This window comes from Paramisgurnus dabryanus, chromosome 22 (genome assembly GCF_030506205.2).
Source record: "Paramisgurnus dabryanus chromosome 22, PD_genome_1.1, whole genome shotgun sequence".
Classification (NCBI taxonomy): Eukaryota; Metazoa; Chordata; class Actinopteri; order Cypriniformes; family Cobitidae; genus Paramisgurnus; species Paramisgurnus dabryanus.
Window position 1 is genome coordinate 19,871,795 of NC_133358.1, and position 13,543 is coordinate 19,885,337.

General features: G+C 36.6%; 1 protein-coding gene across 4 annotated transcripts; it reads left to right on the plus strand.

Annotated features, from left to right (window-relative positions):
- The first annotated feature begins 542 nt into the window (after positions 1 to 542).
- LOC135740085 (xin actin-binding repeat-containing protein 1) lies at positions 543 to 13,215 on the plus strand. 4 transcript variants are annotated; one of them, XM_065258109.2, is made up of 8 exons: positions 543 to 628; positions 1,053 to 1,205; positions 2,716 to 2,776; positions 3,360 to 3,710; positions 4,131 to 4,218; positions 6,950 to 7,095; positions 7,436 to 7,483; positions 8,805 to 13,215. In XM_065258109.2, exons 2-8 carry the CDS (start codon positions 1,075 to 1,077, stop codon positions 12,969 to 12,971), a joined length of 4,992 nt encoding a protein of 1,663 aa, XP_065114181.1. In that variant the 5' UTR covers positions 543 to 628; positions 1,053 to 1,074; the 3' UTR covers positions 12,972 to 13,215. The 4 variants fall into 4 exon arrangements, with proteins under 4 accessions (XP_065114181.1, XP_065114180.1, XP_065114183.1 ...); XM_065258108.2 differs by having other exon boundaries at positions 554 to 628; positions 1,048 to 1,205; XM_065258111.1 differs by lacking the exons at positions 543 to 628; positions 1,053 to 1,205; positions 2,716 to 2,776; positions 3,360 to 3,710; positions 4,131 to 4,218 and adding an exon at positions 4,545 to 4,838 and having other exon boundaries at positions 6,895 to 7,095.
- Positions 13,216 to 13,543: the final 328 nt, after the last annotated feature.

Consider the following 13,543-nt stretch of genomic DNA (forward strand, 5'->3'; position numbering starts at 1 on the left):
AGGGAGCAGTAAAGCAACCTTCCTGTTAGCACCTACTCTATAACCAAGTGTAAAGTAATGATACACTGACAAGCATTTAGGATGATCCAAATAAATAATTTACTTTATAAACATCACAGAGCTCAGAATGAAACAGAAAATGACATGCATGTTTGCACGTGACCTGAACATAAATTAAATAGATGGGAAATTATTTGATCACATATTACCAGGGTTTTAAATTAAGGGTTGGTGAAGGGTCGGTGAAGATATAGTAGGGGTTTGAAAATATTTCTCTAAAGTCAAGCTGTAACGTTAGTTTGACGTAAAAAAGCAATGTTGGACTGATGTCAAGCTGCAACGTTGGGTCAACATCATAAACCAACGTTGGACTCAAGTCAAGCTATTCGAAAAATATATATATATATTTTAAAGGTTTTGCCACCACAAAAATATTTAAACTTTTTACATTTCTGCATAACATATTTGACATTACATAAATACTTTACAACAGCTGTTTTATTGATTGCAGTCAGGTGTAATAAACCAGCTGGACTTCGCCCATGCATTCTGCACAGCAAGCTTCACTCGTGATGTACAGAGATTTATCTCTAGATGCATCAATGGAGTGAGCCACACTCTTGAACAGGTAAGATTCATTCGCTTTAACCACTTGTCAGATTAAAACACATAACAGATTAACAAAAACACCATTAGGAAAAGAATGTAAATGTTTTAAAGATGCCGTATATTGTTTCTTGTTTGATTAGTCGTTTTCAGTTTGTGAGTAATATCAGATAATAACTGACATATTATCAATACTGGTAATGATTAATATATGTAAGGTTCCATAGGTCAATCAAAGTCGTTTTCTGTGCTGTTTACAATAAATGTTTGCTCTTGTTAATGTGTTTGTTTGATCAAATATAAACTGAAATCGTAAAAGTTAAATTAAGGTTTAATGTCTGAATATTTTTATGTTGATACAAATTGAAATGCTTTTAATTTCATGATCGCTTTTAATACTTGCCGGCAATTCATGCCAAGTACCATGTGATGTGTGTTCAGTGCAGGTTTGGGCTGTAAAAAGAGGAAATGGAAAAAAAGAGCATTTTGCGGAGGGCTCAGTCTCTCAAGACTGTTTCTACTGATCATAGCCTAACCTGGACTGAAACTGGACCCAGAGACAAAAGTTTCAGGAAGTCTGTCTCTCAGCTTGTGGAACAGTGAGGATCTTCCCTTAACCAAAGCTTCTTTTATTTTCTGTTATATTAGCATTGTGACAGCATTGTTAAATTAAACTATGGTGTGGACAAATATTTGCCCATACAGAAGAAAAAGGAAAAAAAATCTGAAAATATAGTGAAAATTATTCTGTATAATACAGCCTTTTCAACAAATTACTATAGCATTTGTCATAATTTATAATAAGCAGCAATTTGAATGGAAATTTATTTTGTCATTTTTAAACATTCTACACATATCTCTTTTGTCTTCATCTTATTGTATTTTTTGTGGTATAAAATCCCATATTTTTAAACCCCACTGTATTGGATATATAAATCTGACTTTTTTCATGTTTAAGTGCTATAAATGGGTCCCAGTGCTTCTTTCAACCTAGAAAATGTAAAAAAAAAGATCAACCCAGTAATTTTGTTTTGGTAAACCATTCTCTGCAAGCATGTGAAACGTGGCTCCACTTGTGATGTCAGAAGGGGATCTTATTATAATAATACTGCAATATCCAACCACGGCACTACCATTTAGTGCAAAGAAAATAATTGACAGCACAATTGAGTTTCAATTTCAACAAACCACCATTATGGGGATCAATGTTTGCATGTCATCAGCTCATTTACATTAAAAAGGACACACCCAAAAATGGGACATTTTGTTCACACCTACAAATTGGCAATTTTAACATGCTGTAATAAATTATTTATATGGTGTTTTGAGTTAAAACTTCACATAGGTACTCTGGGGACACCAAAGATTTCTTTTACATCTTAAAAATGTCTTGTGAAATAATCCCCTTCAAGAAATTATTACTAATCTAAACAAAGTACCAATGACAACTACACACCTGCGGACAATAATCAAGTGTTCCTGTAGCTCAGTTAGCATTGTGCTGACAATGCAAAGGGCATGGGTCAGATTTTAAAAGAACACACATAATTATAACAAATACAATGTATAGCTGAAATGCACTGTAAAGTAGGGATCGACCGATATTGATTTTTTTTTCAGTGCCGATACCGTTTTTTTTCCATCAGCCTTAGCCGATGACCGATACAGGCTGCCGATTTTCATGGGACGATATTTGGAGGCGATACTGCTTTTGCTCACTCAATTTATATCATAAAAATGACACAATGATGATGCCAAATGTTACAAGTCTCAATTTAAAAAAAGTAACATTTATAGAACTTAAAAAAACTATATTTCACAAATAGTAAAAACAGGTGAGGGTGCTATGAAACCATCTTTTGATGTTGTCATGGAAAGGTTGGTTGTTTTTAGTCACATGACCTGCAATTGCTTGCGGCTTCCAGCACTCTGTCTGTAAATAATGGCGAACACGGCAGCCACATATCGGCCGATGCCGATACACATAAAACTCGCAAATATCGGCCCGATATATCGGTCTATCACTACTGTAAAGTACTTTGGATAAAAGCCTCTGCCAAATGCATAAATGTTAATGACATAAACACATATTTTTCATGTCTTCACCAGATATCAAAACTCTCCTGGCAGTAAAACAAAGACAGTTCATTCAGGCAACATAAACCATGAGGTAAAACACTAAATTGTTCATTGAATGTTTAAAAACAAATGTTTGTAATTTCTTTTCAATAATTGTTGACTTTATGTCAATATACTGTATGTACCCCAGCTTTCACTGGAGTAGTACACTTTAAAAAGGTCCGTATATGACGTGTACCATTAGGTACAGATATGTACTGTATACATCTGACACTAATACAGTATACAAAGTATACTGTATTTGAGGTACTAATAAGCTCTCTTTGGTACCAATATGTACCTTTGAGGTACTTTTTGAAAGGGGTACCACCCCAGTGATAGGTGGTTACACATGTTCACGATTTTTTTCTGACAGTGTACAGTACACTTTTTTAAAGAATTCAACATAATTTGCCTTCTTTGTATACACACACTTTAATTAAACTGCAAAGTGACTAGGTACTTTTTTAAATGTCCCATATATTATTTAAAGTAATGAATATGGGACACTGCCGTCAACCAAGTATGTAACCATCTGACTGTTTTACTTTTTTGTCACCTACAGTACATTATATTTACATAGTGATATATTTAATCAAAATGTGGGTTTTGGGGGGTTGTCTATCTGTTATCAGTTCAGTCTGCAGATCACACCAATCTCTGCTGGTGCTGATGGCACACCGGAGATATCAGTGAAGTCGTCAGATATCAGCGAGAGGTCCAGTATCTCTCCTCTCTCCCGCAGTAAATCCATGGACAGTCTCCCTCAACGCAGACCTGCGGGGACCACGGCTCTCAGAGCGCTGTTTGAGTCAAAGACCCAACCTCAGTTCAGGATCAAAAACCTAGCAAATGAACCAGTGGGCTCTGAGAAAGCGCACACACTTCCTATTAACAACATAACATCACCGATAGAAGCAGAAATTAACACTAGTCATGATGACAAACAAGATGATATGACTGAAGTGGATCAAATGACTTTAAAGGTATAGAGACATTACTGAGATTTTTAAGAATTTAGATCAATATATCAATTATATTAGATAAATGTGTTTCCAAAAATAGCTGTCACCTTTCAAAAAGTACACCTTTTTCCTAAAGAGTTCATATTGGTATCCCAGAATGCATATTAGTAGATACAGTGAGTACCAAATGTATACATACAGTGAGGAAAATAAGTATTTGACACATCAGCATTTTTATCAGTAAGGGGATTTCTAAGTGGGCTATTGACACAAAATTTCCACCAGATGTAGCCATCAAGCCAATAATAGAATTCATACAAAGAAATCAGAACATTTAAGTATACAAGTTGAGTCATAATAAATAACAGTGTGACAGTGACAGTGTGAATGCAAAGTAAATTGATTTGGATTAAAGTGTTAATAATATAATTCCTTTATCAGGATGCGAAAACGTATCCGGAAACATCCCAATCTGAAAGAAGAAAGACATTTTCTGGCATTCATACTGAAAAAAGATCATTTCCAGAGGGTAAGTACATAATGTAAGGCTCTAGTTCAAGGTTAAATGTCTAACATTGACAAAGTATCATCAGGTGACCTAAATGTCAAGAGCAGTCTACTGTATATTCAAGACACAACATAAAGCACATATTATGCGTAGCATGTATGATCTATGAACCAAAGCATTAATGTGGCACAATAAATCACACTGGATAAAACGTAAGCCACAAGTAAAGGTCTCTGAACGCTAGAAACACCAGGTGACATCACAGCAGGAGTAGCAGCTGTTCACAATGACACGAGACGAAAATAACACTGAAACATGGAAATACAATCACGCTTATTTTAGCGATTTCTAAGTGCAGTCTGAAAAGTAGGCATGTGTATCTGCAAGTGATTGACTCAGCCTGGTGTGGCAATATTAGAATAGCTAAATAGCTCCTAAAATAGCCGGTTGGCACTTACCCTTCCGTTGGACCCAGTCATGGTCAGCTGTTGCCAGAACAGAAGCGGTCACAGGCTTACTCGCACCCTTGGAGGACGTATAGGGACGAGAAACCAGTCAGAGGAGTTAAATTATTGAGTTAAATAATATAATAATTCAGAGGAATCTAAAGGGGAGTTAGCTAGGAGTGAGAGCACTGAATGGTAAGTTTACATTTTTTACATTTTGCTTAAAAGATCATTTATTATGGCAGGGCACTATTGTGTGACACTGGATGTTTTTTCAAAAGTTGATCATTTGTTTAGGTTATGTTACAAAACGGGCTGCTCAGAAAACACGCTTAATTTACTACTGCTGGTACACTGTCGACCTGTAAATAAATAAGCTTATGTTAATTTTTCACATGGTGAAGTTCAAGGGTGTTATTTAACACACAAAAAAAATATTTTTACTACAAGCCCCAGTAGGTTTGGCACTTATCATGTGTTTGTGGTCAGCTTGACATGCAAAACATGGTCAACATCAATACCACCATAGTTTCATTTTTACATACTTCCACAATAATTTGCTTTCCAAACTTCATTCAGCCATCTGTGTGTGTTGGTTTCTTATAAATCCCATTGGTATCTGGGATGTCAGATATTTTCCCATCACACTCTGCACACTTATGACTTGCACTGATAAATACTTATGACAGCTGTTCCCATTACCATAATGAGAACTGACAAAGCAATAACCATCAGTGTTTCAAAAGAGACACATATTAAACTGTAAATAGTAATAGTAAATGTATTATGATGAATATATTTACTCTACAATGAGAGTAATGATAAACAGAATAGACAGTCATTTGTGAGATTTATGAATATATTTAGTCTGTTATGTAAGCCTACATTAAAAGTAATGTTGAACAGAATAGAAAGTAGTAAAAGTCATTTTTAAGGTTTATGAATGTATATATAGACAAACCAGAACATACTTTATATACAACACAAACACTGGACAATTGGACATTATCAGTTTGCTTTAAAAGTTGTTTATGTATGTAATCCTTAAACTAAATTACTGTAAAATTGTCAAAATATTTATGTATCCTTTAAAAAGTATTGCTTTGCACCTAAAGAGGTGCATATTATACAGAAAAATTTACTTCCTTACTTAGTACTTTGTCTTGTTTTCAGTAAAATAAATATCAAAAAATTCTTAAATTAAGATGTATTTTCTTGATGAGCAAAATTACCTTGGAAAATAAGTCTAGTTTTAGACAAAAAAAATATTTATAAAATTTAAGCGAATTTTCTTTTAATTAAGTTTTTATAAAAAAAAATCAAGAAAATTTGTCTTTTTTCCATTGGTAGATTTTTTTACTTGTTTTAAAGGGACACTCCACTTTTTTGAACATAGTCTCATTTTCCAGCTTCCCTAGAGTTAAACATTTGATTTTTTACCGTTTTGGAATCCACTTTGCCGATTTCTGGGTCTGGCGGTACCACTTTTAGCATAGCTTAGCATAATCCATTGAATCTGATTAGACCATTAGCATCGGTGGTCTATGCAATGATATTACATAGTGCCCGAAAAAAATCCCCTTGGTAACTTTCAATAACAGGGGACTATTTTCGGGCACTACGTAATATCATTGCACATTCTGCAGCCTACGGCAGCAAAGTGCTTGATTATTACGCCAGAATGAGTATAGTTCATAGCCATATCTGCCTAGAAAATCACAACTTTAAATTTTCCATCTGTCTTAGTACACGATGCTAATGGTCTAATCAGATTCAATGGATTACGCTAAGCTATGCTAAAAGTGGTAGCGCCAGACCCGGAGATCGACTGAATGGATTCCAAAATGGTAAAAATCAAATGTTTAACTCTAGGGGAGCTGGAAAATTACCATATTTTTTTTTTTAAAGTGGAGTGTCCTTTTAAGACTAATTTACTTAAAGTTTATATTTTTGTCTATAAACTAGACTTGTTTCCTAGATCTTTTTACTCATCAAGAAAACACATCTTTATCTCAACCAAATGTATACATGGAGAGAGTTTGATTTAAAAGAAAGGTTGTTTTTGCAGCATATTGGGTCACAGTTAAGCTCTTCTGCTCACCTCCCACTGATAGACAAGCTGTTCCTTTAAAATAAATAAATATCTGCCCATTTAAAAAGTGCTGTGTGTACCCCTGTAGGTCTACGCCTGTGGTCCACAGTTGTAAAAGCACAGATGTTGACCTTGATACTGTATCATTCTTTCATTCAGGAAATTAGGATCCTAAAAGTCCAAATAACCAAACCTTGGTTCTGATGTGTTACAGAGAATAAAAGAAGGACGGTTGGAGACTTTAGAGACAGCTCGGATCTTTACGGACGAGAGATATCCTCTATTTCTGTCAAAGCTTTGTCTGCACTATATCTGTCAAAAGTGGCAGCTGCAGAGTCTGCGGGAAACCTCTTCAAGCCAGTTAGTACTCATAGCTGCCTTTATTCCTCATAATGCATGTGGTGACCTTTGGGGTCACGGGGATGAGTTGAGGTGAAGCAGGAGTGCAGGGAGAATATTTTGCTAAATGAGCAGCTTACAGTATTTACAGCATTTTATTATATTAAACAGTAGTATATAATATGAATGATTACATGTCAGCAATTTTAGTTCAAGGACATTAAAAATATTATTTTGTATAACTAACACAGCAAATACAGGTTAAGTTGCTTAACGTCTTAAAAGTATTTTCTAAATATTCTTGCTCTTGTAAGCAGACATACACTGTTAACTGTTTCCTTACACCTTGTTTACTCTATAGGAACAAGATCCTAATTCCCCAATTGGAAAAAGGATAAAACCAGTCAGGGTAAGCAAAATTGATGTTTAGCTGTACAGTTGTAAACACATGCTAAGTGAAAGAAATGCTTTGGCTAACCACTACCAATTATAACCCTGCTGTAAACAGTTGTAATAGATTCCACTGGTGTGTTGGAGTGCTGTGTCATGTTTTACTATGGTACATTTACAGTAGTCCCATTTTAAAAGCCTTTAGCTTGCATGTGATCATTTTTGTTTGTTTGCTTGCTTGTTTTATGCTTTTACAAAACTTCAAACATCGTCAACAGATTAGCAGTTTGTGTGTTTATATATATATATATATATATATATATATATATATATATATATATATATATATATATATATATATATATATATATATATGCAAATACTGTACATGCACAGTAAAAAATATATAGGTTAATCCATACTGTAAATTATACGTTCTAGTTTAAAAAAAAATTAAAACGAAGTTAAAACTGTTTTACGTTCACATTTTTAAATTTCCTTTGGTTATTAAGTGTGTATTAGTACATGTAAATAATATGCAAAAGGTATAAACCCCAAAGTAAACCATGACGCGAGGTATCATCTCCAATGTAAATCTCTTTTCTTGGACTACAACAAACACAGATTGTAGGCAACACTTTACTTTCTGGGATTGGTGATTTAGACAAGAGCATTATTATATCATAATTTTTCACCCCGACATTATCATAATTCATCCCGCTTTGACTCACCACCTGTAAGTTAACTCCTGTTAGCATTGCATTGTGAGCAAATCTTTCAAACATGGTAAGGAGCGTCACATTTCCAGCTTATGTCAGAGGTATTTAAGCCAATCACAACGTACGGATTAGCTGGCCATTCAGGGACACAGCGCTTTTCAAATCGATGGGTTTTGTACAAAATCTGTGCGTTTCAGGAAGAGAGTGAAATCTGGAGCTACAAAAATGTATTGGAAAATAATGTGTTTTAACCATAAACCACACAAACACACCGTATTATACCAAACACACAAAATAACGTTGTTTTTAAGCAATGAAATAGGTGCTCTTTAACCATGCACACAATTAATGTTTTCCGGGTCTTTGCATTCAAAATACTATAAACAAAATACTGACAAGAACTGTAATGTTTTTAACTGTTTTAAATGTTTGGTTTGAGCCTGCTGACAATAAAACCCATTAGAAACACTCTGCATGAAATGCTGTTTTTTGGCATGCGGTTTGGCTTCATCACAGTTCAACAGGTATGTTTAACAATTTATAACACTAATGTACAGTAAAGATTATACTATTTTGGCATTATGGTGCTAATGTGGTTCGTCTTAATTATTTGTCTTTAAGATGGCCGAACAGAACATCTCCAAACAAGCTCATCCCATTACAACTGAAAAAGATGATGCACTTGAATTAAATCCACCAAAACATCATTTGGAACCCAGCACAGAGGAATGTGAGCGACCCTTCACTTCACCGCCCCCTACAAGAGAAACTATGTCCAATATTCACCAACAGCGAAAGAAGTGCGAGCTTAAACGACTGCTAAAACACACATGTCCTGAGCTGAAAAACATAGACAGCTTGGTAGACAAGGAGATGGCTGATATTCTTAACACTGACCCAGATAATGACACTGGATACCAATGTGAGGTTCAGTCCAGGCGCTGGTTATTTGAGAACCAGGCAATCAACTCAGCTGATACACATCAGATCAAGGGGGATTTTCAGGACGGTGACATCAAGAGAACATCTTGGTTGTCTGAAGAACCCAACAATGAAGAGAACAAATCGCAAACTATCTTTCAGACTCAACCCAATGAAGAGGAAGTCACATCAGAGCAGAGCATCAGGGTGGATGTTAAAGCCACACGCAGAATGTTTGAAATTCAATCGGTTGATACTTTGAAAGACAGCCAAAGTCTCTGTCCAAAAAGAAATTTTGTCTCGGTGGAGCAAAATAGATCAGACCAGAAACCAAAGAATGATTCTGAGACTTCAACATTTAATAATCTCCATAGTGATGTGAATTTCACAGATACAAGTGAGGTATTTGTAGGTGTATCTAGAGTCAAACAAATCTTTGAAAACAGGTCACATGATGAGGAAAACATTTCAACATCACTTGAAAGTTTAAGCAAAGAGGAAGAAATGCTGAAGGCCAATGTAAGAAATAGAGCTCAGATGTTTGAATCTACTCCCTTTGATAAGATCAATCAACAAACTAAGGAAGAATCAGAAACTATGCTGGAGAACATTCAAGATACTCTCATATCATTGTGGAACTTCAATATGCTTGAAACCGATGGATCCATTCTTGAATCTAACGAAACCGGGCATGTGAAGAAAGCAAGGTATAATCTTATAAAAGATTCAAGACCAGAAGTTCATGATGAGGAGATAGTGACTGGAAGTATCAAGAACACAATGCTTCAAATGCTGCCAGGAACCAACCTAAACCCAATTGTAACCTACCTAAAAGAAGATAGTTTGGGTAACGTTGAGATTCAGAAGGTATATGTTCCAACTCATCAACTTCCATTCACCGTACTTCAAGATAAAGACTGCAGAATTGCAAATGTGGTCGAGGTTACCGAAGAGCTTCTCGGTCAGGAGAAGTCCCTGAGGAAAGGAGTTTTAATACAAGGTGCAACAGAAACAAGAGAGATAACAGTGTATGCTCTTTTCAGCCACAGTGAGGAAAACATAGGGGTGGTGGAGGTGAGGTCCATTCCTTCAAGTCAAACAAAAAATCTAGAGCCTGAAAAAGAGAATCTCAAGATAAATTTTAGTTGCCCATCTGAGGCTATATGGGACAATTCTTTACCAATAAACCTAGGAGCAAACAAAACTATGAATGTGCAACTAGTTGGGAGCTGCATTGAGGATGGAGATCTTGATCATTTAAAACATTTACAAAAAACACTATCAGATGAAGATATAAGTGCTTCATCTGAGGAAAGAGAGAAATCAATTGAGATTATTCCAGGCAATGTTAAAAATATCAAAGCCCTTTTTAATACCAATTCAGATACAAGCTTGAGTCTGGAGTCTGCTGAGAAAAAAGGGTTAAGTGTTATAAAAGACAAAACTAATAAAAAAGAGGAACCAATGCAAACTAAAGATGAACAATGCTGTAAAATGAATCTGAATAAAGAAACAATCCTGCAAGATATTGAAGATGATGGAGCTGTGCTTCAAGCAGAGCTGGTTGACGTTGTGGAAGATGACGAGTTGCTGAATCTACAAACAGCAATCATGAATCTTCAGCAGGCCACAATGGAGGCGAAGGCTCTTCAGCAGAGTGTAGAAGCAAAACTTCAAACTTCTTCTCCAACCAACCAAACCCAACAGATCAGCGCCCCTGGTTCAGCGAGCCATGAGGTAATAGAGGTCAAGAAGGACAGTAAAGTAAATGATACTGAAGAGCCCTCACAAATCTCCAAAACAGAGCAAGAAGAGGAAAATGAAGATGTGATGAGAGGAAGCATACAAGCAGCACTTGAATCTTTAGGAAAGTCCAACGTTAATGTCACAAAGGGAGATTTTCGAGCTGCAATGATTTATCGGAATTCAGGAAAGGCATATGCAGGACAGAAAAAGGGGATAGATGTAGATCAGCCAAGTGATAGGACTGTTCTGGAAACTACAACAAAACGTGCTGCATCTTCTGGGCCTCAAGTTGAACAACAGGTTCTTAAAGGATCAGCTGAGGGAGTTGACACTGCTTCTTGTCTAAGGCCATCTGAAAACAAACCACTGACAAAACAAATGCATGTTTCCACAGATGCTCCCCAAAAAACACGTAAAACTCCCATTGGACCCAAGCCAGCAATTCCACCTAAACCAGATCATTTAAAAATTAAGCCCATCCCAAATGCAAATGACACTGATGTAAACCGTATCAACAACAAAGTCATTGCTCCCTGTTCAAAATCTAATGAGGAAATTAAAGAAGCCTCATCAGGCCCAGGCCCAATGTCTTATAAAGATGTCCTCTGCAAGAATTTAGAGGACAGTGGGGATGCCCGTCAATCTGAATCGTGTGATACATCAATGTTCAAAGTTATTGATGGTCAAACACAAGAAAAACTCAATCCCACACAGGTTCTTGAAGAATCGTCAAAGAGCATTGAAGAAAGTGAAACATCAGTAGGACTTCATGCTACGCTTCAAAACTTTGGAGCAAAGGGAGGTGTGTCAGTAGCACCAGTAAAGCCTAAAAGAATCAAAATGGCTAAAGATCATGTGAAGGACTCCACAGAGAACATGAACCACTCTGAAGTTCAGCATGTTGACATCACAACACAGTGTAACAGCTCCTTGAGTGAGGACGATAAATGTGATGGTCAACAAAAGAGTGAAGTTATCAGAAGAGAAAAGAAAACCAGAGGAGAAACTGAAGATGAAAGAAGGCAGAGGCTCTCGGTGCACATGGACGAGATCATAAAGGGAAACGTCACGGCAGTCATGGAGATCTTCGACAACCTGAAGAAACAAGAGGAACTGAAAAACATACTTTCAAAAGTAGAGGAAATCGAAGAAGAAACCAACGAAGTTAACGTGAGCTCTCTTAAAAACATTTTCGAGAGCATGCCGGATTGGGTTGTGCCACAGGAGGAGAAAACTAACCCTAAAATCGTCATGCAGGAGCATAGAAGAGCTGCATCAGGTACTCCGGTGGAACCTGAGATGATGTCCTCCATGCAAGTGGCTTTTGGGGACCTAGAAAAAGCTGGGGCTGAGATTATCCATTTGAAAGAGCAAACACTTGCGAGACTTATGGATATAGAAGAAGCTATTAAAAAGGCCCTTTACTCAGTATCGACTCTGAGATCTGATTCTGACATCGTAGGGCTTTCTGGTCTCTTCAGGGAGTCGATGGTGGAGGTGCAAGGGTCACCCACTTCAGGTAACATAAGAAAAATCAGTATTGGGTCAAGCAAATCACCAAAGGCCCAAAACCAGAATGGACAGCCAACAAGACCAGGGACATTTAATTCAAGGCCGGATCTTTTTATTCCCACAACCAAACAGAGATCAACATCCCCAGCATCTCCTTCATTCATTTCCATTCAATCTGCAGCAAGAAAACCTGCAGAGGTGCCGATGCCTTCAACATCTCAGATAAATCCCCAAAAAGCAGAAACAAAGGAAAAGGCCAAGCACCAGTGTTGCTGTAATGTATCTTCAGATCGCAGGCAATGTGCCGTCGCGAAAGAGGTCTCCTTTAGCCCTGCGAATCAGAGACGACAGGTCAGCGTTCTAGAAGTGCAAACAGCACCCGAAAAAGAGAGAGTTTTTGATACGAGAACTATCAGTGAGAATTACGAGAGGACGGACTGCTTCGGTAACAAGTTCTACTCTTCTAAAACATCCACGGTTGTCACAACTCAACCCGAAACCAAGAGAACTTCAAAGAAGTTTATAACGACAAGTCCTGCAACATCTGAAATAGTCACATACCCAACAATCAACACACCTTTAATCAGCGACGACCAGCCTTCACTATAAATACTAATGCGTGTACAGTACAGTCATTGAAATGTTAGCCCTTTTCTGCTTGAGGTTCTATTTTGTATTTTAATTCTTTATGATGATTTTTGTGATTGAATGTTTTTTTTAAATGATGACTTCTTTAAAGTGATAGTTCACCTAAAAATGAAATTAAGCTGTTTATTTACTCACCCTCAGGCCATCCAATATGTTGGTGACATTTTTTCTTCAGTAGAACAATAAATAAGATATTTTACAGAAACTCCAGTGCCTGTGATTTATTATAATGCAAGTTTACGGTTTCCGCCACTTTGAGAGTTCAAAAAGCAGATATATCCAATACAAAAGTAATCCACACATGCCTGGTCACATAAAGGTTACATATTGATGTCTTGTGAAGCCAATCGTTCGTTTTTTGCAAGAAATTAAACGCTATTTACAACATTATTAGCGTTAATGCAGAGCCTCTGCCAAACATGAAATGCAATCTTCTTACTGTGTTTGGTCTCACTGCCACCTATAGAGCGGGAGGGTATAGCGCGGTTCTTAGATATATACATACACAGGAAGAATATACAGTAAGTGTGTTA

Bases quoted from the DNA above. Each gene is read 5' to 3' on its own strand.
- LOC135740085 (XM_065258109.2), top strand. From the start codon at position 1,075: ATGGAAAAAAAGAGCATTTTGCGGAGGGCTCAGTCTCTCAAGACTGTT. The intron at 2,777-3,359 runs GTAAAACACTAA...ATCTGTTATCAG, and splicing joins CAGGCAACATAAACCATGAG to TTCAGTCTGCAGATCACACC. The intron at 3,711-4,130 runs GTATAGAGACAT...TTCCTTTATCAG, and splicing joins TGGATCAAATGACTTTAAAG to GATGCGAAAACGTATCCGGA.